Consider the following 25,686-nt stretch of genomic DNA (forward strand, 5'->3'; position numbering starts at 1 on the left):
TCTCATCCAAATCATCCAATTCTTCCACATCTCTTCATAACCCTAAACTCGCTTTACTCCAACCTCAGTATGGATTCTTCTCACAACGCTTGGGCCTCTTCAACCTCTGTCCCTCCAACTGTCCGCCGTACCAAAAAAAAAAGTTCAACCACTGCCGACAACAGCCAAGCAGCGCTTATTGAGAAACTTGCCCGCGAGATCAAAACCCTCAAAACCAACCTCAACTCGAAAAAGTCCGCCTCGAAGTCAAAGGGCAAGTCTCCTGCGAACTCTGCCGCCCATGATTCCGGCCCGTCCTCCAGCTATGCCCCGGCTGCCAAGACAAAGGCCCCAGCGCCAACAACCCCAAAAAGAAACCAGCGAGCCACTTCGGCCCCGCCCGAATTCATGGGGCCGCCAAAACCCCGCAAGTCAATTCCTGAGACACCTGCCGCCAAACCTTCCCCCAAGAGACACCCTCAACAAATGCAAACGGGCGACTTTCCTGCAGCCTTCGGACCAACTAAGGTATGAATCTTTTTCTCTTGTCACCCCACATTTCATTGCCAGCTTACTGACTTGAAATTTTGAAGACCGCATTATTTGTACACATCAAGATTCTCTGGGACCTCCTCAAGCAGGACTCGGTTCCTCGGCCCCCCGAATTAAGCACCCTGGAAGGATTTTACCAACGCTTCAGACAAGCCGAGCAGATCAAAGAGGCCGTCCGATCTGGCTCTGCAAGCCAAGACGTTACCCAAGTCCTATGCTTGAGAGATGCTCAGGGTGGTCGCATCCAATACGGAAAATCGATCATCCACCTTGGAAGCAATTTTGTTTGCTATGCTCAAGGAATCTTGGCTCAGTTGGGCTTAAGTGTCTGGTGCCCCAACTTGGACAAAGACTTGGCTTCCCTCTACAATGCAGCACATCGAATTGCTGCCCTGACGACATTCACCAAGCTTGCAGCAACTCCAGCATTCACCAAGCTTGCAGCAACGGATTGATTTTAAGAATTGCTGCCCTGACGACATTCACCAAGCTACCAGCAACTCCAGCTTATGCTTATCTTAAAATCAATCCGGTCATGGCTCAAGATATGACTCTACTCGTTCGTGCATACAACCATTTCGTCCATTATCTCCAGGCTGAAAAGTACAAAAAGGAATTGAAGGAGGAAGGAAAGGTTGCTCAAGAAGCAAACAACAAGAAATTTAACAAGAACCGTGAAAGAGTACGTGAATTATTTCTTCTATTTCCTCAAGAATGTCACTAACTTATTTGTTTTTGTGAGTGATTTAGTTGAGGGACGCGCGCCGCGATTTTGCAATTCTCAACAAATACCCAAAGCGCTATCGTGATATCTTGGAGCCGATCTCGGCCCACAGCGATGACGAGAAAGTAGAAGGCAAAGGCTTCTACAAGATAAAGACCTTGCCCTACCGCTCAAACAACGCCAATCGCTTCTTCTGACGATTGGACATTGTCATGATGAAGGCGGCGGAGCAAGATCCTCTAGCAAAGTCAAGTCGGCGCCGGGTTCGTTGATTACCAAGGGTGCCACAGGAGTCGTCTTACAAGGCTGCCCCAAAGGGCTTACCCATTGATTTCTACCACCCTACGTGGTTCAACAATCTGGTCCCTGCCCAACAACACTCAATCCCCAACAGGACCCGCATCGCCTTCCTCCCCAATGCGAGCGAGTCCTTACTCCCTAAAGCCGTGAGACACCCGGATGAAAATTCGGCTGACTCTACCTTCACCAAAAAATATTGGGAAGTTGTGGTCAAGCCGTATGGCCTCTTGAACGTTGAATCCTCTGAGGAAGAGGAGGTTGCGGCGGAGACTCAAGGAGCCGGACAAGACAAGAAAGGCGAGGGAATCGACTTGACTCAGCCAAGCGAGGGTTCCGATTCCAACGACGAGTATCATGTTGAGGGTGACGCTGGTGACCTTTATGACAAGGAGGATGAAGATGACTCATCCGTGGACCAAAGCGACAGGCATGAAGACAATGACAAGGATGACGGCGATGATGAGGATGACAACAAGTATTATGATGAAGCTCAAGGCGGCGGTGGTCTTGACGGCGATCACGCAATGAACAATATCCCTGAGTGCGAGGAGGAATGGTAATTTTGCTCTCATTGCGTATGGGACAAGGGCTTGTCTCCATAGTTTTTTTTATCAAATAGCGTATCCGCATTGTATCAGACCCTCAATCATACATTTTTTTTCATTTCGGGTGATCTCATCCTATCCAGACCAACAGCCTACATTGATTTATCAGAAATATCGAATATACAATGCTGGAGTTTTTCTTTTCTATAGTCTTGTGATTCCAACCCCGTTTCCTCTATCTTCTGTTGATTCTTGATTCCAAATCCTCATGTCAAGTCTTTTCTCACATGTTAAAATGATCCAGTTGTCTTGGTTATGTGTGCAAGCAATTCAGTCAAAGATTACTGTGAGATCTCTTGAGTTGGTCCGTTGAGAACTTGAAGTCTGCGCTTGAGAAACGAAGGGAATTTGACTCTGCTTGGTGAATATGTGCGCTATGAACACATGTTTGCAGTGGAGATCATGCAAATACAATAAGCATGAAATGTATATACACCAAAGACATTTTCAAAAATTTGCCCAGGGCTCTGACCCCCAGTCAGAGCATTGGCAACCAAAAGAGATAAAGTCTACGGGGCTCTGAGGCCTGTGCGCCGTTGGTGAGGATAAAGGAGTGTTAATTCCAAAGGCAAAGATGTGGGTGGAGTGTAGACAAGCGGATCAACGAGGAAAGTGGGGAGCAGGAAGGGAAAGACACAGGTGACGGGAAAGATTACAGAGGTAGCAAGAAACTAGGAAGCTATTCGGAACCGGATATGTTGAGATGGGTGTCGTATCCATGCGGAATCAGTGCTATCCTGTTCTGATCAATGGAGAAAGTCCCCTTTTCTAGTAGTTGATACGCCGCGAGGGACACCACATGAGACGGCACCACCACCTCTTCTCTATCTTGGACCGTCCCCACCACCATTCCAAACAGGAAGAGCAAGTACCGGAACGGCCGAGTTGGAATCGCGTTTGTCGCCTTCGGGTATCGGTTCATAATGGGTGAGACGACCATGAACTCCTTCATCTCCCCCCCCTTGTGCGGATATTTGTAACACTGCCGGACCAGGTAATACTTAATTTGGCCCCCCACCTTTACCACCACACAGTTACAAGGGGCCATTGAGCCAAAAGTCACCCCATTGTAGGTGAGTGATTGTACCGCTTTCACATTTCCAGACAGAATCCAACGGCCCTGTGGTACCGGAAAAGTCTTGCGATCGACCACTGATGTATCGTAACTCAAAACCATGTTGTAGAGCAGCTCGTACCTTGATGATAATAGCCTTATAGGCTTTTTTTGGCGGACCGGCTCTGTTTTTTGCTTGTCTTTGACCTTGGTCAGTTGAGTATAATCCGGATCCGCCATCATGCGTTGTAAGCGACAACCACGGGTTATCATGCTTTGGTGCATTTCATCTACAGCAAAATCAACTCATCAATAAGCTGAGCACAGGATGAATGTAATATGGGACTGACCAATCTTGTTATTAGTGTTAATCTTCTGCAAAAATCCTATGAGGCGCTCGCCCGGGAACTCAGCCACGCCAGCCAACGGGCCCCAAGAAGCCATTTGTTGTGGAATGTGCAGTGAAAAGTGGTGATTTGGTTGGACTTTGACACCTTCGAATAGCCCACCAACCGAATCCAAGTACTTCTTGTAATGAATTTCGAATTGCTTAATGTCCCCTGACTTAAATCTTCGAGCAAATACTACATTGGTACATGCAACAAGGTGAGCTGTATTTGCCAGAACCCGGTACCAATTTGAGCGCACGTCGAGAGTTCCTACTTTGTCCACGTACATCTCACACAGCACTAAAGGCACAATGAAGACAAAGAGTGCATGCCATTAAGATGCACTTAGTTTTCCGTGTTTCACATCCCCAAGATTGTGAGGTAAATGTGGGACACCGGGCGGTAGTACTACGTGTGACATGCCAGTGCGAAATGTATTGATGTCATCGGCGGAAAAGAAAGTGCCACCAAGACCGCCGTCCAGTGAGATATCTTCGTCATCTTCTGATTCGTCGGACACGTCTTTATTGTCAATCCACATGGCCAATTCAACGGTGTCCATTTTGGCACGCTTGCTGGATTGAGTCGCTGATTGTGATTCACACCAGCAATGTTTTTTTGCTTCGGCTGCTGGGACCGACCCAAATCGCCATTGAAATCTCTAGTGACCTTGCAAAATACCTTCAAGCCAATTGTGCATAACACCCAAGACAAGGTGCCGGCTAGGGTCCCAATACACCAGTTGATTTAATTCCGACCATCGGACACCCGTCTTTTTCAAAATCTCCTCTTGTGCTGTTTTTGATTTTGCGTTTTTTGAGTTGGATGCGGAGTGAATTGTTTCTGCTTTCTCTCGTCGTGCGGATAGTTGTAACTGGGAAATGTTTGATTGTAGGGCATGACAGAATGAGCAGAATTTGGTCGCCAAATGAGAAGCATAACCGACAACCTTCTTGGTTGCAAGAACATCCCCGTAGACACATAATAGTTTGATGTGAACAAATCGACCGGCTGGGAATTTGTAAGTTGGGATGACGATACCGGCATCTAGTGTGATTAGTTCGTCCGCGATTGAGGTCAAGAGATGGTTGAATGAGTGGGGGTCAGGCGAGTAGGGCCCGGGGGTGATTCCGGCGATACACATGTGGGAAAGCTTGTTGTGAATTGTTGGTGGGAGATTGAGGCAGGAAATTGCAAGGAGCCCAGTTGACTGTACCTTGCCACTGATCTTGTTTCCACGAGGATTAAACCAATCGACAAACAACAACAATCCTAGTTTCAGACTATTTGGTTTGTTCTTCCATTTTGTGTTCATAAAAGCCTCGCCATGTTGCATATTGGAAAAGTAGCCTTGATCCTTGAGGTCTTGATTGGTTCAAATCCAGTCATCAATAGCTTTCTCAGTATCGGGCTTTGACAAAAGCCATGTCATCCAGGTTAAAATACTTTGAGAAAGGTAGACACATTGAGGTGTTCCAACTACACTGGGAGGGAAATCGGGTGGTTTGGAATAATACGCAACATCACCAATGTCTTTATTGCCTTGGTAGATCTTTTTGTTAACAAACAATTCTTCGTCACAAGGATTCGAGCTGTTGAATCGTTTGTAGTTGCATCGCCAAGGGCTACTAGGATGGAGATCAAAAAGTTTAAAGCAGACTTGACAGCATATTTTTTGGAAAGCTGAACATCAAAATTGGCTCTTTGAATTATTGTTTGAGGATTGCTTGGTATCGCCGCAACGTCTGGAATCAAATTTGGATGTTTTGCCGCTAGACTGAGAATCTTGATAATCATTCAAATAGCGGTCGTACATTTTTCTTGGCTAACGTTACAGAAGAGATGGAGCCACGTGATGAAAAGGATGACATAGACTAGAATTTAACCACGGGTCAGAAAAGTGAGCTGTGATTTTGAGGGTTGAGAAAAGAGAGAAACTTACGACCAAGAGGATTGTTTGTCTCAACGATGGAAGAAAGTTCACTTGCTGTTTCGGATGGGGGTGAGCTTGAAGAACTGGACGTGATTCCCTGAGATGGCATAGGAATGATTGGCTTTGCTTGGTCAAAATCAGCTAGTCGATGTTTCGCAACGTTTCGGGAAGATAAGTAGCAACCGGGTCTTCGTTGTCCATCTTCGCTGAAGATGTGAAATTTGAGGCATACGGAGCATTTGCAGATCTCCATTATTCATTTCAAGAGGTGGTTGGATGGGATGAGGTCACACTGCCAGCATATTTGGCTGGGTTGAAGTCATCCCAGTTTAACTGGGATGCACTCAACCAATTTAAACTTGGTTGATCTCAACCAATTCAATATAAACCCAAGGGGGGTACCTTGGATATATATTTCATCAGTTGAGATTGCCCAAGTTTAAATTGGTTGAGTGCATCCCAGTTTAACTGGGATAACCTCAACCCAGCCAATTATGCTGGCAGTGTCAATAGGTGATGGTTTGGAAGTTGTATGGTGATTGGGGGGTGGCGGTGTGCGGATCAGAATTGTCTACTCTTGTTTTGGGGGAGCAACTGTCGTTGCAGGGGGGGCAATTGACGCTGCGGACTTGGGTTTCACAGGTCGCGCGAGTCCAAGTTTGCTTGTGAAACGTCAGGTGACGCTGCGGCGCGCAACGTCAGCTATTTGCCCGTAGTGTGAGCTAAACACACAGTTGGTCTTACTGGTGATTTTTGGATATTAGATCATATAGCTTGGCCCCTCAAATGGAGCTTGAAGCATATATTCCAACATACCCCCTTGCTTCATGCACCATGAACAAACTATGAATATTTCATATGCAAATCATGTATGTTTGTCATGCATCATAGATAATGATTAATGCATAACAATTATGAAAATTGAATATTGCATATGCATATGGAAGCATGAATATCAAGTATGTTGGAATATATGCTTCAAGCTCCATTTGAGGGGCCAAGCTATATGCTCTAATATCCAAAAATCACCAGTAAGACCAACTGTGTGTTTAGCTCAGTGGTATAAGAGCAGCTCTCATGAATGTAGAAGGTTGTGGGTTCAAATCCCACAACACACAATTCTTTTCACCTGAGTAATTTCAACACATTATCAGTACGGATGCTCTCAGTGAATTGAATTAAAGTTGGCTGAACCCTGTGAATACTTGATATTCATGCTTCCATATGCATATGCAATATTCAATTTTCATAATTGTTATGCATTAATCATTATCTATGATGCATGACAAACATACATGATTTGCATATGCAATATTCATAGTTTGTTCATGGTGCATGAAGCAAGGGGGTGTGTTGGAATATATGCTTCAAGCCCCATTTGAGGGGGCCAAGCTATATGATCTAATATCTCAAATGGAGCTTGAAGCATATATTCCAACAAGTACCCCTGATCAGCAAGGTGGAAAAAGCTCACAAGGCAGATTGTAGATGAAAGACAGATTGATCAATCAGGAGAGAAAAGAGACCAACCAGAAGACTGGAGATGTGTGTCTGGGTTGATTGATCAATCAAAAGTTCAGCCGTCCAGTTGATAATGAGCAAAATGGTTGTTGTGTCAGTTGGAGAGGCCGGGTTAGGGTGATTTTGGTTGTTGGAGCAGAAGAGGAATTGGTGGTTGTTTTTTGAGGGTTGAACACCAATAGGCCCCAATCCAATTGGCTTGAAAGACTGTATTGTATTGGAAGGGCCAATACAGCCAGCCAAAATACTGTGTATTGTATTGCCTGCACCAATTACACAGGGCTTTCAATATTATGTATTGTGACAATGGCCCAATAAGATACCGGGACGGAATATCAAGTATTAGTTCAGGGCAATACCTCCCCAATACCAATACCTGTCACGGATTGGTTTCTCCGTTGTTATTAAGAGCACTCACAAATTCCAGATTTCCCTTTTTTGATTCACAGGCCGACCTAGAGTACCACCACTTCAGGCAGGTGGCAGGTGGAAGGGCAGATGTAGGCAGACAATTCTGTCTGCTCAGATTCACCATGAAAAACCTGAGAGGACTAGGTGGTAGGTGATGTGAAGCTAACTCCAGCCTTAACTCCAACCATACATTTATGTAAAAGTGGTAGAACCCCCTGATGATGACAAAGGGGCCATTTTTATTCAAAGGGAGTAATGCTGGAGTACCCCTGGAATTTCAGCATATTTTACTGAATGTCACCTGACACCTATTCACATCAATTTTTTTGTGGTGATTTTTGATAGCTTTTACCTGAGTTGAGATATAAAGAGTTAAAGTTTTTGAAAGTTTTCCCCAGCCAAATGGGATTTCTGCTGCCTACTGTTTTGCAAAGTTGAGCTGCAAGCATAAGTCCCTCCTTTGTAGGGTTGCTTTGTGACAGCGCTCAGACGCCTCTGATTGAGGGACTTAGCTAAGTTCACATGTCACACATTTACCTAACTTAACTAAGTCCCTCCCAAGGGAGGCCTTTGGCCTCCCCCTGGGAGGGACTTAAGCCTTACAGGTGATTTTGGCCTCAGAGTTATGCCCCAAATCCTTGCCTTTTTGTGCTAAGGTCCCTGCATGGTGCTGTGTTTTTGCAATCACCCTGTACATTTTCACTAAGACTCATCAGAAGTGTGGCTATCTCCAGCCACCTTCTGGTGTATTTTTCTCCTTCCCAAACTTGAGATACAGGGGATGTAAACACAAAGAAACTTGTCCCAACTAGAACAGACAATTGATCAACGTTTTTCCAACTGGCTCCCTTGGGGTTTGGAGTGAATAGCCAAAAATGCATGTTCCCACATGCATCCTGCGGCTTTTTGAAAATCTCAGATCTGTCAGAGCAGTGAGTCCTGGATACCTGTCATTTTTTTCCTTGAGGCAAGTGTATGGATTAAAAATGCTGTTTTAACAATCTCCGGGTTGGCTTTTGCCATCCACCATCTTTGAATTGTGAGTGAGGCAGGAGGACTTATGATGATATTAATGCATCAAAAATTAGACAAGATGTTGATATTTCATCTGATCCAAAAAGTTGTTGGAATCCTCGGAGGTGAAGGAGCTATGGGAACATTTGTCAAAATCAGTGTTTTTGGCCTTTGCTCTCAGTCCTAAATCACCGATACCTCATAAGATCCCTAGCTCTCAAAACTAAAACGGCACAGTCAACTTTCTGTCTAGGCCGATAGTAAACTACCTTCAGATGCAGACAGTAATCGTATCTTTTGAGAGGTCCATGAAATATGAAATCCAAAATTGCGGAAATCCGCTTCCCTTTTTCGCTGTCTTGGTCAAGAAACAATTCAATGAGGAAATAGAGACAAGAATCCTTACGATCCAGTCCCGCCATTGCTTGGAGCAGCGGGAGGGTATAATATGGTACCAGATTTATCAACAACCTTCTTGAAATACTCGACAGGAATCAATTTCGAGTCCGGGAGCCCTTCGGTCAGGATGACCTCATTGGAGGAAAGGAAAAATTTAATGCCATCTAATAATAAAATAGCCCCGATCGTATCAGTGGATTGGTAGGAGCTGATCGTCCAGGTGACTGGTAATCTGACCTTGAAAACACTTCTCGATGTCCAGATAAATGAAGACGTCGCATGAAGCACGCATTCCTAGGGCCCATAAACCGACAGTAAGACAGTTTGTTAGAAAACCGACAAGCACACGCCATCAAATAGAGACGAATTAATCAGACGCTCACCGCTGATAACACCTTCTTCTCCCAACAATCCCTTGGCAAAATGCATGTGCGTTCGTTTCATGGGTTTGAGTCCTTCTTGAGCTTGTTAAAATCAAGAATGGACGTAATCCAGATTAGTTTTTATTTATTTATTTAAAACAATAACATCCCAAGTTTTGAGATGAAGTAAATAATTACCAATACTCTTCCATGCCTTCAAATACGTCCCATGTACCGCGGTTGGGAGCTCGGAGGGATCGGTGAATGGCGTCAAGTCGGGTTGATCAACCTACCCAAAAAAATATCAAGATCAAACTAGAGAATCGGAGGTAGGCTGGGGAAGCTGAGGATATTTACTTCTTTCAAGGAGTGTCCTTGGTTAGCCCGAATGTACCTAATGATCGTACCGTCGGCCTGTGCTTCTTCGATGATTGCAAACCGTTGCTTGTCGTTCTCGGCCACCACCCGCTTGATGTCCTCGAACGTATGGTTCTTCATCTTGGGGCGTCGGAGCTGGAGTGAGAGTTGGACAGCCGATGTCAATCGACAATGGTCTCATCCCGAGCTTGCCAGATGTCAAAGGAGGAGAAGGACAGACTAATTCGTCTAATCTGATGCAACCATCTGCCCTGATTTCCAACTTTTCCTTGAGCGCGCCGTGTCGCAGGATGTATGAGAGCGTCTTGGAGAGATTGACATCGGGCGGATCAGCCGGCCGGCCTCGTGTTTTTCCTGGCTTGCTGCCACTCGTTGGGATTGCTGGCTTGGCTTCTGAGCTCGACGGATCGTCGTTGGGCGGCTGGGCTGTTCCTGCCGAGGTTCCAGCCATGGTTGGTGTGTTTGTCGTGCGCCTGGCGCGGGTGACTCGTCTGGTGCTGTCCAACAAGTTTCGAGTCAACCCAAGCGTGAACCACGAAGACCAGATATTCCGAAGACACGGTTGCGAGTCATCTGGCCGATTGGAGAGCCGATTCGAAAGTCAACAGCCCCAAAACACGTCCTGCTTCTCCAGCCATCTGGAAAATGTCCGAAACGACAACGACAACGGCTCAGGCTGGGACTCGCAAAAGCCGCACGACTGCTCCTGCACCAAGGATTGCAATAGTTGACCTGTCAGTAGAACTGCACTACGTATCTATAATAATCGATAGCAATCGCTAACAGGGAACACACGAACCGGCGGTCGCTTCTAACCCATCCGGACGAACAGGACTCCCAACAATGTTGGCACCCTCCGGAAACTCAACTCGGTCCTCTTCCCCGTCAGCTATAGTGACAAGTTCTACCATCAAGTGCTGGAAGACTATCTCTCGGATTATTGCAAACTCAGTTGAGAACTAAGCTCGCTCTCATCAGCAATTAGTCGGCACATGGACTGACCTGCCGATCTTTCCCTCGCCTTCTTCCAAAAATAGTTTATTATAACGATCTACCAGTAGGAGCTGTTTGTTGCAGAATCGAACCAGACCCGAAGGAACCTTCTGCAGGTAGCACTGGAAAAGTAAACGGCTCTACGAACACCCAATCCAATCAAACCAAATTATGTGAGATCGATCTGCTTTACTCTCCATCAGTTTAATTTCTCACATTTTTTTCATTTCTCCACACCGAACCAACAACACAGATATCATGACCCTTGGCGTGCTAGCGCCTTATCGTCAGCAAGGACTTGCCACGAAACTATTGCACCAAGTGATCTCGGCAGCCCAGCAGACACATCTGGCAGCACAATCGACCTCCCACCATGCGAATGGCGAAGGCCCAACACCCACCCCGGCCAGCACGACGACCCAGCCAGAAAGCAAGAAAACAAGCCAGAAGGGGAAGAAAGCAACAGTCGCCAAGCCCGTCGAATCTTCAGAATCCAAGCCGAACCCATCCCACGAAGACGCCGACGAACATCCGGTCAAGATCCCCGCAATCTCCTCGGCTTACGTCCACGTCCAATTCGGAAACGAAGACGCTAAAGAGTTCTATCTCAAGAGAGGATTCAGAGTCGACGGTGAGGTGGCTGAATATTATCGAAAGATCGAACCCAGAGGCGCTTGGATCTTGGTTAAAGAAGTCACTAGTCCTTAGCTTCCTTGCGTCGGCTTCTATCAATCCAGTAAAACCAACAAAACCAGGCTTCTAAACAACCCCTTTTCTTCCAATCCAGAAACAAACTGTTGGAGAGAAAACAGTCTCATCCAATCAGACATTCCCGTCTCAGTCTACATAGCTTAAGATTGACCACTCCTCAGACTTTTATTCTTAGTTTTGCTTGGGTTCATGAGATGATTTCTTGCTGGGTTAAAATACATTATGACCTATTGATAGGATGTATGTACGCCTTGACTTTGCCGACGGGAGAAACCTCTTCGCCCATGGGAATTTGGGTCATCCCATATCGCGACTCTCCCGCGTGCGCCTCTCAGAACACCTTGGTGCGCAGGGATTTCCACGTTGACTTACTTTCTGTCTGTAAACTTTTTTTTTTTTTTGAAAAAAAGAGAATCTAATGCGATCATCGTATAATCAAATAAATACATACATGAATGGGAACGGATGATGAAGACGATAGATGGATGGATGGCTGACTATGGGTGGCAAAAAAGGGGAGCGAGTGGTGATGGCGTGACTGAACGTTATAAAGAATAAGAAAACAAGGATCAAGGGAAATTCAGAAGGGAGGAGATTGAGAGAAACAGTGCGCAACGTAGATAAATAAACCCGTTGAGTAAGGGAAATTGAGGATGCAGGAGAGAGAGGGGGGGGGGGGGGGGATGAAATTATGGGAGGGTATCCAAAGAAGTTTTCCGCAGTCCAGTTGCAGACCGATCGCCGAGTAGTTCCTCCTCGTCTCTCAACCGAAGCTGATCGTCCAAGAAGAGATGATCGAACTCGAAGTCCTCTGCGGGGTCCTCGGTACCATCATTATGTCTGATCCGACTCCAGGTGCCGTTGGCGCCCCGATGGCCGAGCATGCCGCGGATGCCTGAATGGTACCCTTTGGCTATCGAGTCTTCTTCTCCCGCTATCGAGGCATTCAACATCGGCAGATGCCGTTGGTCTTCGGTCAGGAATAGATAAAACGAGGCCACCGCTAAGGCCCCCCCTGCTACCAAATCAACCAGATAATGATGTCTACAGAAGGAAAAAAAAGAGTCTTGATCAGATCCGATCGTCTCTCGTACTCGGATGGGCTGGAGAGTATGGTCAACCACCCACGTGAGATACATCGTACTCCAATAGAGTATGAACGCATACGTCCAATAGAACACCCTCCATCTCGGGAAATAATGGGAGAGGAAGAGGGCTTCGAGTGTCGCGAAGCCAGCATGCAGGCTGGGGAAGGCCCCAAAGACGATTGGCGAGTTTCGGAAGGTGGTTGTGTACCCCTGGGAGTGGAAGATGGCATCGATCCGGGCCAGACCGCCCGCCTCGCCGGGCATGTCGTAGTTCGCAGGCGTGATCCCGTGGCTGAGTTCGTACCCTTTTGTTTTGGAGGACGATGATGATGATAATGATGTATACACAAAAAGAGGATCAGAGCATGTTCGAGCGAGATTTGGTTTTACTGTGGGCAGGGGGAGAGAGATTTACAAGGCGGTGCACAGGGGAAGAAGATCTGGATGACGACGCCGGAGAGGTTCATGTAACCGAGGGCCTTGCCATAGAACTTGACTGCGCCGGGGCCGCCGAAGACGAAGAGGAAGATAGCGACGACGAAGGGGAGGACGAAGTGGAGGACGCCGTAGGGGAGCCAGGCGAGGATGTCGAGGAGGGGGTGGGTGTAGCGGGTGAGGATGTCGGAGATGTTGGCGCCGTAGAGGACGGACTCGAGGGTGGGGAGGATGGAGACCCAGATGTGGATCTTGGAGCGGAAGGACATGGGGATGTAGCGGTTCGAGAAGAATAGGATCACCCATGTGAAGATCGGCGAGGCGGGCAGGAAGAACTGGGATGTGAGGGGGACGAGCAGGGCGGTTGTGTATAAGATTATCAGTCCAATCTTGATCACTGTCCCGCCACAAAAAATAAAAACGCTATCAGCTTCAAGTATGTGCGTGCGTTTTTGGTAGAGGGACAAGTGCTTACACCAGTGAAGCCCACAAAACCACAGGCTTAGACCAGATACGGTGATCATGATGAAGTATTGGGCATCTCCCTTGAGACTCCAGCGATGTGCTTTGAGTTTAGCGATCGATTTCGAAGGGGAAAGCGAGAAATCCAGGCGTTGGGTGGCAGCAAGAATAGCGTTCCTGAAAACAAGCCAAGCCGAAGTCAATCAAAAGGTTTCTTCTTCTTCTTCTTCTTCTTTTTCTTTTTTGAGAGCGAGAGTGTGTTCTCACAGGAGATGGGGCGAGACCCTGCTGATCGAGTTGCTGGACCTCGACATGCACTGGTTGAGGCCGAAGCAGCGAGCGAGTCTGCGGGTGCTGGAGTGGATGCTCATCTTGTTCTCGTGCTCGCGATAACTCATCCTCGAGGCGACAGTCCAGCGCCCAGTTCCAGCTTCAGATCCCCCTCTGCGCGCTCCAGATCTGCACGAGGGTCTAAATCTGATATACATATACAGAAGCCATCCCAGATCAGAGCGGATCATCCATCAAAAAGCTCATAGAAACACACACACTGTCCAGTGTCCACCACTTTTACAACATGGCTCAACTTGCGACCCACCCCGCATCTCAACAAACTACAAACAGCTCAAGCCATCTCCCAGGAACCCAAACAACCAAGCACACAGCCCCCAGCCAAACAGCAGGCCCACACTCATCCACAAATGCCAAGCATTAATGAGTTGATCTTCAATCATCATATTTGCACCATTTGTAAGGGCAATCAGCACCTCTAGGTACACATCATCTTGAGCTTCGACTCCAAGGGTTCAGGATCAGAGCTGGCCCGGCCATCTTCCTGGGTGTCTTTCTTGTGGACTTGGTTCCATCTGTTACCAACTTCCTTGAGAATATCGAAATGGGCCACGCAAAGCCACACGGCTCACATGCATGTGATTGTCCGCTTGTTTTCGTTTTCGCTCTATTTCTCTCATCAACATATTATCATACAGAACATACACATTAACAGTACGAGGGGAGACGGTTTACAGTCATAGTTCTATCTGCTAATTTCACCATATGTACATATTCACGGTGCGCAAAGGCATAGGCCAAATCGCACGTGTTTTCAAAAGTCTCCAATGTCAATGTCCAGATGCACTTGGCTAGCCACCATCTCTTCAAACTTCGTCATCTGTGTTTTCTCCTTGGTCGCATTGTTATTGATGGCTGATGTTCCGGTAGAACTGCTGGGAGTTCCGGTACCCGAAGCGTTCGCACGCTGTGAAGGAGTTGATGACCTTTTTTTTTTTTTTTGGAATTGATTGATCAGTTTGAGATGAAGATGAGATGCATAGAAAATATCTGACTAGAAGACTGACCTGGCTTCATAAGTTAGTTTCGGATTAATCTTGACTCTGGCGCTCGGATCCAACTTGACCGCTGCACCTGATTCCAAGGCTTTCATCTGCTGCCTGCGCAACTCGTTAGCTGCTAATTCAGCCCGACGAATCTCCTCACGATTTGCCTTTCGATTCCGCTCGTTGAGCTCGGACATCAACGAGTCAGTCTTAAAAAAGGCCCCGGAGGCTTGTTCCAGTTGTCTGGTCAATTGTTCAACCAGTTCCAAGTTGCCCAGAGCAGCCGCTTGGTCCCGTTCACTCTCCAATCGCAACCTTTCCGATACCGTCAACGTTGTTGGACCAAGTCCTTGAGCGCGCATTTCTTTCTTTGCTTTCACTTGAGCCGTAATATCGCTCTGTGATGGGAGATAACAGTGCAGGGTTAGTAGCGTTTCACAAGTAATGATCAATCGATTCAACCGACCTCGTCTTTCACCCAGTCCTGGTATTTTTCAATTGTTTTGATTTTTCGAGAAATTTCCTTCTTTGATGGTAGTCGGACTGCGTGTTTTTGACACTCACCAACAACAAACATCCATTCGTTCTGAGTAAGGTGGCTCATGAGCATATCGAAATTTCTAGTGTCAACTTCGTGGACCAAAATAATACGTACTTCTTGGATACTTGAATTGGAAACGACATCTAAGAGCACAGTCTTCTCGTCTTTCGCGAGCACTACAACGAGCGCCACTTTAGTCGCCTGCCCTTCGACTTCGTAATACTTTCTGTGTTGGATGACATCTGCTTGCTTGGTTAGCCTTCGAAGAGGGGTTACTACAATCACGTCAACGTAATTAGACCACGCTTACTAGTGATTTCGCCTACTCGATACTTAACCTCACGCTTCGGATCATCTTTTGAGAAGCCAACAGATACTCGGACCCACATCCCTTTGACATACTCTTCGAAAAATTTGGTCGAACACAGTTCAGCTGCTCTTGAGCGAGTGAGCATGACCGACCGGATCTCATTTATGGTTGCGTTGTCTTCAAATTTTTTAGCGGCGCGCAGGCCTCGATCAATTGCTTGTTCTTCGATGATATCAATTTCCCCATCTTCGGATTCATACTCGTAACCGTTTCGCTTGCGTCTGGGCTCTGCCGAGTCAGACTCATTGAGCTGATAGATACAAAAGCAAGTTCGTTGGTTCGTGAGAAAAGTGAAGTCTAGCAGACATCAGCTCGCACCTTGGGACGTTTTTCTTTGGCTTGTCGCCTCTGTTTCAGTTCATCCAACTTCTGAGTTTTTTCAGAAGTTACCCCGATCCGGCTTTTATCTCTTGCGCTGTATCGTTTCCCGGATGCTTCATCCTTGGCTCGGACCATATTCTTAACGTTTTCGCGATCCTTAATCTTTTGAATCTCATCTTGTCGATCTCCTAAGATTGCTTCACGATCCAACTCGGACATGTTCTGAATTCTCTGCTTATCCGCAGAGTCCTTGTAAATTCCTTCATATGGATATAGATTACTTGAAGTCACTCGACTTGGACCATCTTCATCCTCTGAATGCGCGAAAAATTGAACGGGCGCAAATATCAGCTCAACGAAACTTAGATGAAGGGGGGTATGTGCACTACTTTGTTGGCGTGAGAACGCACCTTCTTTGGCAAAACCAGTTTCCGAACCTGACGACATCTCCATGTCTGATTCGGTACTACGTGAAATTGATCGATATGATGAGCCTCGAGTATTGTTCGGACTTGGCTAAAAAAAGGAAAATCCAGAGGCCTTACTCCATCTCCATGGTTTTCCTTCGTTTGGGCTTTGCAGGCATATTGCTGTTCTTCTTAGTTCGCTTTCCAGGACCATGCTGGGCAGGTTGAGAGTTTGTGGGGTTTAGGTCGGTCTGTGATATATCACCTCCGGCTAGAGCAAGGAGCTCGTTGTCCAGATCCGACATGTTTCTATTCGAGACCGACGGAGTAGTTGGGAAATTTCAAGATCCAGAGGAACTTCAACCCTTCGGCAGATATCCCGTGCGTGATATCCGGTAGACAATCCGTGATATATGGTAGGGGACCGCGGAGCGCGCCAGATATCTGAGGTCCGGGGTCCCCAAACCTGAGGATAGGTCCGGATATCCAAAGTCCTCGAATTTCAGACCCAGAGACACTTCAACCCTTTGCCAGATACCCCGTACGGGATGTCCGGTGGACAATCGGTAATATCTGGTGAGGGGCCGCGGATCACGCCAGATATCTGAGATCCGAACTCCTCAAGCCTGATGCGATGGCCGGATATATGCCCTCGGATATTTCTGGATCCCACATTATTGTAACATTGGGACAGTCCTATGTGGATGACAATTGCACGGGCCAGCTGATGGGGGAAATTTGTAATGTTGGCCCAACCCAACAGACCCGTGACCTTGAGCTTAACCAGGCCTCCAGCTTAACTGGGGCCGTTCAGACACGCGGGTGAATCTCAACTGAATCTTGCAAGCCCCCGCAAAGATTGAGATCCTTGCAAGATCCAGAATCTCAAGGTCTGAGATTCAAAAGCCTCTGCGAGGAGGCGTGAAGCATCTCCAAATTAGAGGCTTATGTAAAGTTGGGGTCATGGCCTGGCCTTGATAAGAACACACTTTTTGTAACATCTTGTGGTATTTTGACTTCAACATACTGTAGCACCTACAAGTGAGCATCTTCTAAAAGAATAGAAGTTGGGGGAGTGGAGCCTACCTTCCTGCCTATCATCCCTAAAAAAAACTATGTCAAAAGTGGCAATATTGAGGCTTCTAGTGGAGGCACTATTAACTGGGGTGGAGGCACTATTAACTGTGGCGGAGGCACTATTAACTGTGGCGGAGGCACTATTAACTGTGGCGGAGGCACTATTAACTGTAGCGGAGGCACTATTATCTGTTGCAGAGGCAATTAGTAGAAAATCCCCAGCTGCTTCAGAATTATTTTCTGCTGGTGTGTTACTGCCTTGCAGCTAAAAATTTGGGTACAGAGTATTTCATTGGGTCAGGCTTTAGGCACGCCAACATTTTACTACATGCACACCAAAAAAGGTGTGAACCTTTGACCACTCCAATATATTTGGAGTGGGATGTGGTACACTCCAAAACCAGCCCTTTTTGGAGTGCACAACCATGAACTCCAGGTTGGTATGGAGTGAACACCCTGGCACTCCATTGTACTCTTCTCCAAGGCCGGCGCGGACCGGCCATGGCCAGAGGGAGGAAAACACCCCCCTTGATGACCGGTCAGCACCGGCCATTGAGGGCTGTACATCAATACACACATGCAAACGCCTCCGATGACCGTCTTGTGACGGTCAGAGGGAGGACTCAACCCTCTCAATGACCATTGCAAGCCAGTTGTTGGGAGGACTCATCCCTCTTGATGACCGTTACAAACTGGTCATTGAGAAGAAAAAAACCTCTCAACAACTGTTTGGTTTGCAAACCGGTCATTGGGAGGACTCATCCCTCTTGATGACCGTTACAAACCGGTCATTGAGAAGAAAAAAACCTCTCAACGACCGGTTGGTGCCGGTCATTGGGGGGAAACAGACCTCTCAACAACCAGTTGGTGCTGGTCATTGAGAGGATTCATCCCTCTTGATGAAAGGTACAGATTGATCATTGAGAGGACGCAATCCTCTTGATGACCAGTCAGTGCCAGTCATTGGGAGGAAGCAACCCTCTTGATGACCGGCTGGTGCTTCTTGATTGAGAGGATTCATCCCTTTACCCCTCTTGATGTCTGGTGCAGACCGGTCATTGAGAGGACTCAACCCTCTTGATGAACTTTCTGTCCCGGCATCAAAAGGTCAGGGTAATCACGCCAGTCATCAAGGGGATTGAGTCCTCTCAATGACCGGCACCAACCGGTTCTTGAGAGGTCTGTTTCCCCCCAATGACCGGCACCGACCGGTTGTTGAGAGGTTTTTTTCTTCTTGATGACCGGTTTGCAACGGTCATCAAGAGGGATGAGTCCTCCCAACAACCCGTTTGCAACGTTCATTGAGAGGGTTGAGTCCTCCCTATGACCGTTACAAAATGGTCATTGGAGGCGTTTGCATGTGTGTATTGATGTACAGCTCTTGATTGGCGGTGCTGACCGGTCATCAAGGGGGGTGTTTTCCTCCCTCCAGCCATGGACGGTCTGCGCCGGCCTTGGAGAATCAGAAGAGTACAATGGAGTGCTGGGGTGTTCACTCCATACCAACCTGGAGTGCATGGTTGTGCACTCCAAAAAGGGCTGGTTTTGCAGTGTACCACATCCCACTCCAAATATATTGGAGTGGTTGAAGTTTCACACCTTTTTTGGGGTGCATGTAGCAGAATGTTGGCATGCCTAAAGCCTGACCCTGTTTTATTTCATGATCCAAAACTTTGGTGCACTGTGGCAAATGTTGAAGTGCCAATCTAGCACTGCTTAACACATTGTTGCTTACACATCCAATCGGTGTGACCTCTCGATGGCCGGTGTGGTGTTCTGTGCCTGTGTCAATGCCAAAAAGTATACAACAGAGGGTGGAGACAGTACAGTCATCATACAAGAGGAGGAGATATCACATCAACAGTTAGGCATATACAAACTAGGAAGGATTTTTAGTAAGGAAGAGTCTCAACCAGGAACGGAAGGAAGGAGCGCAAAGGAAGAAGGAAGGGAGGAAGGAACAGGAGGAAGAGGAGGAGAGGCCCAGCCCCTCAGAATCCAGAATGGTCAAGGATAGTTGCATTCTATGCACCTGCCTGTTCAAGGAAGATTCTATCAGGAGGCTGTGTTATTTGGAGGTGGAATTAGAAGGTATCTAACACAGGCTGCACAGCATCTTTGTCTGGAGTCTTTGTATTTGTTTATTCAGGGAAGAGCCTATCATGAGGCTGTGTTGTTTGGAGGTGGAGTTAGAAGGTATCTATCAGGAGGTTGCTTTGTTTAGAGGAGGAGTTAGAAGGTATCTAACACAGCCCGCACAGTGTCTTTGGCTGGAGGCTGTGTATTTGTTTTTTTAAGGAGGAGCCTATCAGGAGGCTGTGTTGTTTGGAGGTGGAGATAGGGTGTATCTGGTCCAGCCTCCACAGAATCTTCTGCTGAAGGCTGTGGATTTGTTTGTTGGTTTGTATATCACAGATGTTTGGCTGTGGAGTTGAAGTGTATCTAGCACAGCAAATCTGTGTTGTTTGTATTTGTGGCTGTGTAGAAAGGCTGTGTAGGTGAGAACCCCTGCAGCAGAAATCCCTCACAAGGAGCTTCCTGCAGCAGAAATCCCTCATCCTCCAAGATAAAAGGAGGGCCTCTCCCCACTATAATTTTCCTTTTTTCCCATCAGCCTTTAGAGGTTTGGTCACTGTGGTTGGTTTGTAGTTTGTAGCAGCCTAGGAAGGTCTATTTATTGTGGTTATTAGAAGTGGAGTAGTGTAGAGAACTTTAGTGTGTGTTAAAAACAGTAGTGGAACCAACAACCAACCAACATCCAACATCCAACCCATATATATATATATACTAGAGACCAAAGCGGCTCTGCCGCTGCAAACCCAAAATGTATTATCCCCCATTGGCAGGCTAGCCAGACTTGTTTTCTTGTGCAAGCTGCCTAGATCATCAAATTTCAATTTCACACTCTCAGTGAGATTGCTTTAACAGGGTTCAAAAAAAGATCAACCACTTGATGTTAACATGCTAAACCTGTATTAACAATTGTTCAATGGGCATATTGATGATATGTGACACCCAGGGATTCTAAAATTTGGTGGGATGGGGGTCAAAATTTGGGGCACATGTTACAAATTTGCCCCTTTATAGTGCACATGGGTTCATCCAAACAGGGCATCTCATATCAAAGCTTTTCATTTAAGATTGAGGGTTCTCTCTGCAGCCCTGAATTTGTAAATATCCAGCTCCAGTATTTTTAACATCAACTTTCATATTGTGATTAACTTATTGCAAAATATTACCTCCACTCAAGTCTCACTTGAAACCAGCCTACCCATGTATATCTTATCATTTGAGAGTGGTAACTCCAATATATGTGGAAAATGAGGTCACATGTAGCTGTTTTGTTTACCTGTAATATCCTAATATGATTATTTGATGTGCCTTGATGTGAATTCAGTTGTCTAAAAATAAGTTTGTGTAATGAGATGTGAGATGTGCTCCAAATCACAATGAGAATGGATGCACTTGATATGAATATGAATAACTATCATGTAATCTATCATCAACTCTGACTTTCTTCTACATACTGCTACTACCTTCCATTCCATTAATCAGCTTTGGGGGGAGGCACCAGGATTGAAACAATCAACAAGCTAACAAGAAGAAATTGGAAAGCATGTTTGGAATTAAGAAGGGAGTTGAGATGGATTAAGTTAAAATGACAGGTTGTTGATTAATATATATGTGTTTATTAGTGGATAGACAAAAACAGAGATAATCTTTCAGAGTTTTGAAATGAGGGCAAGTAGAGGAATCCATGGGGAGATGGTGGCTTTCCAAAAAAAAATATACTCTTTGGAGGGAGACAGAGCTGAGAGATCGTCAACGCTCAACGGGCTGAGTTTAGTGGCCACGGCGCCGCAAAGACCGCGAGGAAGCGAGCGAAGCCTTGGGGGCAAAGAATTCAAAGAGGGTGGGCGCGAGCCTGAGGACGACGCGGGGAGGGTGAGCGCGAGCCTGAGGACGACGTGGGGAGGCTCGGCGTCCAGGACAATCGTCTCCAGCGTGGAGGAGTGGTGGGCTAGGTCTGTTTCACTGCAACGATTAAATGCTTGGACGGGCAGGTCCGACAACTCCACTGACCGGCTTCTCCGAGCAGTTTTTGGACATGTCGATCCGACATGAGGACTTGCTTGCCCAAGCAAATAGACCCGCCTTCTGACTGCTCGGACAAGCCTGTTCGACAACTTGTCGGACGGCCATGTGCGAGAGCTCCTTGGAAATGCCGGTCCGAGGACTCGTCGGACCTGCTGATCAGTGATCCGACCAGATAATTCAGGTAGTATTGGGAGCTGAACGGAGCCATGGAAAGAGATTGTGGTCCGTTTGAAATATGTGCATCGGAGGCTGCTTGCTCACCCATTGCTTCTCTTGAGTCTCCAGTTTTCTTTGGAGGGGGCGAAGAGGGAGAAGGAGACGTATGTGTGGATGCTCAGGCCCATTTCTGTTTAAAGAAGCCAAGGATCTGTCTGTTGGAGCGGCCGACAAGGGAGTGGGGGATGGTATTGAGGTGGGCAACAACACCTTTTCCTACTGCCCATCCTCAAACGCGCTCTGCAGAAAGTCGCGAGGAAGTTGAAGGGCAAGCAGGGTGTGGACCAGGAAGCTAACGAGCTCGTCGATGGCAAAGCTGAGGTCATGGGCCACGAGCCCGTCCACCCGGCGATTGAACAGCCACTTTTTGTACATGGTGATCAGGAATGGTTGACTGACTTTCTCCAAGCTTCAACTCAGCCTCTCACATCATTGGCGTGCGGGGCAAGTTTGGGATCCTTTCATGGTTGCAATTGGTAAAGGGTGAGAAGGTCAAGTTCAAAATATGGTTGGGTGAGGGTTGCTGGTCAACGCTGGACATAGCAACTGGACCAGTCAACGTGCAGGAAAGGGACAATGGCCACGGCGTGGCTTTTGGTGCAAGGGTACACAACGGTCTCGCATCCAATTTTAGTGGCTGGCACGGTTGCCTTGGAATTGATTACGTTAATGAGGGCCGCGGTGTGGCGTCTGCGTAGACGTGAGCGAGTGTCCTGGCCTGGCGAGGTTGAGAGCTTATAAAGAGGGGGGCCTGCTGTTGCAATTAATCCCCAGGCAATTGGAGATGCTGCACTTCCAGCTATCCATTGTCCTCAACCCCTCCGCTGTTGCACATGCGCAGTCTGAGGGGCAAAGAGTGGGCCCCCCACGGGTCTGCAGCCTTTGCTGCGGGCCGGGGGCCTTCACGTCCATCACTTTTGACCCGTGCGCTTGATGCGGGCTGGGTGTTGAGCCTGGGGGCACGGCTTTGCTGCTGTTGGAAGGCTAGGTTGAGTGTGGTTAAATTTTTGTGTATTTTTTTGTATGTTTGTTGATAGGCTAAGTTGCAGTATTTTTCTTTTTCATTTTTGTATCTTGGGGAAACCCATGATTTTTTTTTTGTGATTTGATGTATTTATAGGGGGAACCCTTGATTTTTTTTTTTTTTTCAATTGTGGAAAAACTGTGTCTTTAATAAACATGGATTTACTTTGTAACAAGATTATTATAACAACATAGTGTCAGAAATTTAACATCACAAATTTTTACAACAAATACCAAACTTTATTGCACCCACCACCTTAAACCAAGTTAAAAAATATTCACCACAACAATTGATGCAAGTGATCTAGCAACAAAGAGTAGTTATGTTATGTTGTGTTATCCGCATGATTTTGGTAACGTAACTACCCCCGTTATCCGGGCCCCCCCCCCGTTACTTTACTAGTAAAAGGGACATTTCAGGCCCTGCGCGTAACATAATGGGCCTCATTTTTGAGGCCCGTTATCGCGTTATCCAGGGGATAACGCGATAACGGACCATTTAAGGCTTTTTTAGCCTCATTTTTTGCCCGTTATCAGGGGCTCCGCGCGCCCGGATAACGCAACAAGCATAAAAAAAGAGCTTAATGTGGTGTGCTAACGTAATTGCACCGTCGTTACGCTTAACGCGTAGGTACACCAGGAAAAAAAAAATAGTCACTTGATGGCAAGTGACATGATGCAGCTTTGGTTTCTGCTCCAGAGCTACTCCAGCACTGCCACAAGTTTGCTCCACCAGCACTTTTAGAGCTTGCAGGACTGCACCAGAGCACTCAATGTGGCACAGTCAGCTGATCCTAATTTTTTCCCAGGAACAGCTGATGCTCATCATAAGCTAAGCAGTAGGCATTGACTGAGCCTGGGCCAAAGCTGAGCATTGGCTGAGCCTGGGCCACAGCTGAGCATTGGATATTTCAAGCCTGAAACAAATCCAAGTGTCAGCTGGACCAAGAATATTCCAAATCTGAGCATCAGCTTAGCCAACAATGGTCCAAAGCTGAGCATCATCTTGGAAAAGGCTTGTGCAGAGCTTAGGATCAGCTGGGACAATACTGTTCCAAAGATTAACACCAGCTGGGCCAAAAATTTTTAAAAGCTGAGCATTGGCTGAGCCAATGCTGGTACAAAGCTGAGGATTGGCTGAGCCAAGGCTGTTCCAAAGCTGAGTATCAGATTTTTTGAGACTATTCAAAAAATTAATATCACCTGAGCCAAGGCTGTTCCACAGCTGAGAATCAGCTGAGCCAAGGCTGGTCCACAGCTGAGCATCAGCTGAGCCAAGGCTGGTCCACAGCTGAGCATCAGCTGAGCCAAGGCTGGTCCACAGCTGAGCATCAGCTGAGCCAAGGCTGGTCTACAGCTGAGCATTGTCTTAGCCAAGGTTGGTTCACAGCTGAGCATCAGCTGAGCCAAGGCTGGTCCACAGATGAGCATAAGCTGTTACAGTAGTGGTCAGACTCAGAATCTGAGCATTGGCTGGGCCGAGATTTATCCAAAGCTGAAAATCAGCCGAGCCAATACTGGTCCAAAGCTGAGCATTGGCTGGGCCAATGATAGTCCTAATCTGAGTCTAAGCTGAGCCATGACTGGAATAAAGCTGAAAATAAGCTGGGCCAGGACTGGTTCTGATCTGGGCAACAAAGCTGAGCATGAGCTGGGCACCAAAGCTGAGCATAAGCTGGGAGCTAAAGCTGAGTATCAGCTGACCAGAAATGGGGATCAGTGGTGCCCAGCAAAAACTGAGGATCTCCTGTGGAAATTCTTAAACTGGTTAGATGGTGGGTAGATGGTGGGTAGATGATGGGTAGATGGTGGGTAGATGGTGGGTAGCCCGCTGGAGCTGGCATGATGTCACTTGTCATCAAGTGACTATTTTTTTTCCTGGTGGTAACAACAAAAATTCTGTTACGTTACCGTTATCTACGCGTTACGCGTAGCGTAACTACCCTTTGTTGGATCTAGGTCAGATAGAGATTACTATACAAAAGTAAGAGCTATCTTTTGAATCAGCCACACCATTTAAATATTGATTACAAGACTCTTGGTTATTTGCATAGTACCATCAGAGGGGCAGGTCTTTCAAACCACCCGTAAATTGTAATAGGCTTTCAACCTATTCACAACTTATCTCCCCCTCAAAGGAACTTTGATTACCACTCATCCATCCCTTTGGAGTCCCTACACCGGTCTTTCCCGGTCAACAAGAGGGCTGTGTCTGTCCTCTCAATGGCTGGTCTTTCGCAATCATCAAGAGGGCTGTGTCTGTCCTCTCAATGGCCGGTCTGTGCCGTTCATTGAGAGGGGTGTGTCCTCTCAATGGCCGGTCTGTGCCGTTCATTGAGAGGGGTGTGTCCTCTCAATGGCCGGTCTTTTCTGTTCATTGATAGGGGTGTGTCCTCTTGATGACCAGTCCTGAGAGGGGTGTGTCCTCTCAATGGCCGGTCTTTCCTGGTCATTGAGAGGGCTGTGTCTGTCCTCTTGATGGCTGGTCTTTCCCGGTCATCAAGAGGGGTGTGTCCTCTCAATGACCGGTACCAAGAGGGGTATGTCCTCTGTTGAGATGGTGAAGCCTGTTTAGTAGTCTTTGTATGCTTGTATGTAGATATGCTTCTACCAAGCAGCCCATCACTACCATCTACCGGCTTCTCACTTGGATTTCTTTTCCTCACTGAATCTAATCCATATCTTCACTGTCAAGCCCTCTTTGCGAGTATTGGTAGCCCTCTCAGTTTCAGTCCCTGGTGTCCCTCAACATCCTCTTGATGGCCGGTCTTTCCCGGTCATCAAGAGTGCTGTGTCTGTCTTCTCAATGACCAATATGTACTGCCCTCTGTCGTTGGTGCAGACCAGCCATTCATGATGGGAGGAGTGCTGGTTTTGGAGTGCCCCGGTGTTCACTCCAAAATTCTTGGGGTGCATGGTTGGGCACTCCAATTTTTGGGGATTTTTGGAGTATACTATCATCCACTCCAAAAATTTTGGAGTGGAC

General features: G+C 47.0%; 8 protein-coding genes across 8 annotated transcripts; 4 read left to right on the plus strand and 4 right to left on the minus strand.

The window, feature by feature from the left end:
- Positions 1 to 69: 69 nt before the first annotated feature.
- Positions 70 to 986, plus strand: PtA15_2A793 (uncharacterized protein; the record flags this gene model as incomplete). Its single annotated transcript, XM_053166850.1, has 2 exons — positions 70 to 507; positions 573 to 986. 2 exons carry the CDS (start codon positions 70 to 72, stop codon positions 984 to 986), a joined length of 852 nt encoding a protein of 283 aa, XP_053018031.1.
- Positions 987 to 1,066: 80 nt separating this feature from the next.
- PtA15_2A794 (uncharacterized protein) lies at positions 1,067 to 1,452 on the plus strand (the record flags this gene model as incomplete). Its single annotated transcript, XM_053166851.1, has 2 exons — positions 1,067 to 1,213; positions 1,282 to 1,452. The coding sequence occupies 2 exons, from the start codon at positions 1,067 to 1,069 to the stop codon at positions 1,450 to 1,452; spliced, it is 318 nt and encodes a 105-aa protein (XP_053018032.1).
- A 220-nt stretch (positions 1,453 to 1,672) lies between these two features.
- Positions 1,673 to 2,115, plus strand: PtA15_2A795 (uncharacterized protein; the record flags this gene model as incomplete). The annotated part of the gene is made up of 2 exons (XM_053166852.1): positions 1,673 to 1,682; positions 1,760 to 2,115. The coding sequence occupies 2 exons, from the start codon at positions 1,673 to 1,675 to the stop codon at positions 2,113 to 2,115; spliced, it is 366 nt and encodes a 121-aa protein (XP_053018033.1).
- Positions 2,116 to 2,839: 724 nt separating this feature from the next.
- PtA15_2A796 (uncharacterized protein) lies at positions 2,840 to 4,747 on the minus strand (the record flags this gene model as incomplete). The annotated part of the gene is made up of 5 exons (XM_053166853.1): positions 2,840 to 3,504; positions 3,565 to 3,798; positions 3,891 to 3,903; positions 4,013 to 4,191; positions 4,285 to 4,747. The coding sequence occupies 5 exons, from the start codon at positions 4,745 to 4,747 to the stop codon at positions 2,840 to 2,842; spliced, it is 1,554 nt and encodes a 517-aa protein (XP_053018034.1).
- A 4,137-nt stretch (positions 4,748 to 8,884) lies between these two features.
- PtA15_2A797 (uncharacterized protein) lies at positions 8,885 to 10,072 on the minus strand (the record flags this gene model as incomplete). Its single annotated transcript, XM_053166854.1, has 6 exons — positions 8,885 to 9,045; positions 9,119 to 9,175; positions 9,265 to 9,345; positions 9,442 to 9,532; positions 9,601 to 9,756; positions 9,842 to 10,072. 6 exons carry the CDS (start codon positions 10,070 to 10,072, stop codon positions 8,885 to 8,887), a joined length of 777 nt encoding a protein of 258 aa, XP_053018035.1.
- A 194-nt stretch (positions 10,073 to 10,266) lies between these two features.
- On the plus strand, positions 10,267 to 11,322 carry PtA15_2A798 (uncharacterized protein; the record flags this gene model as incomplete). The annotated part of the gene is made up of 4 exons (XM_053166855.1): positions 10,267 to 10,355; positions 10,454 to 10,572; positions 10,659 to 10,787; positions 10,868 to 11,322. The coding sequence occupies 4 exons, from the start codon at positions 10,267 to 10,269 to the stop codon at positions 11,320 to 11,322; spliced, it is 792 nt and encodes a 263-aa protein (XP_053018036.1).
- A 692-nt stretch (positions 11,323 to 12,014) lies between these two features.
- PtA15_2A799 (uncharacterized protein) lies at positions 12,015 to 13,708 on the minus strand (the record flags this gene model as incomplete). Its single annotated transcript, XM_053166856.1, has 5 exons — positions 12,015 to 12,369; positions 12,454 to 12,718; positions 12,829 to 13,245; positions 13,324 to 13,487; positions 13,578 to 13,708. 5 exons carry the CDS (start codon positions 13,706 to 13,708, stop codon positions 12,015 to 12,017), a joined length of 1,332 nt encoding a protein of 443 aa, XP_053018037.1.
- Positions 13,709 to 14,415: 707 nt separating this feature from the next.
- On the minus strand, positions 14,416 to 16,591 carry PtA15_2A800 (uncharacterized protein; the record flags this gene model as incomplete). The annotated part of the gene is made up of 8 exons (XM_053166858.1): positions 14,416 to 14,587; positions 14,669 to 15,045; positions 15,114 to 15,233; positions 15,303 to 15,430; positions 15,499 to 15,808; positions 15,877 to 16,193; positions 16,290 to 16,345; positions 16,425 to 16,591. 8 exons carry the CDS (start codon positions 16,589 to 16,591, stop codon positions 14,416 to 14,418), a joined length of 1,647 nt encoding a protein of 548 aa, XP_053018038.1.
- Positions 16,592 to 25,686: the final 9,095 nt, after the last annotated feature.

This window comes from Puccinia triticina, chromosome 2A (assembly GCF_026914185.1).
Source record: "Puccinia triticina chromosome 2A, complete sequence".
NCBI classification, from domain to species: Eukaryota; Fungi; Basidiomycota; class Pucciniomycetes; order Pucciniales; family Pucciniaceae; genus Puccinia; species Puccinia triticina.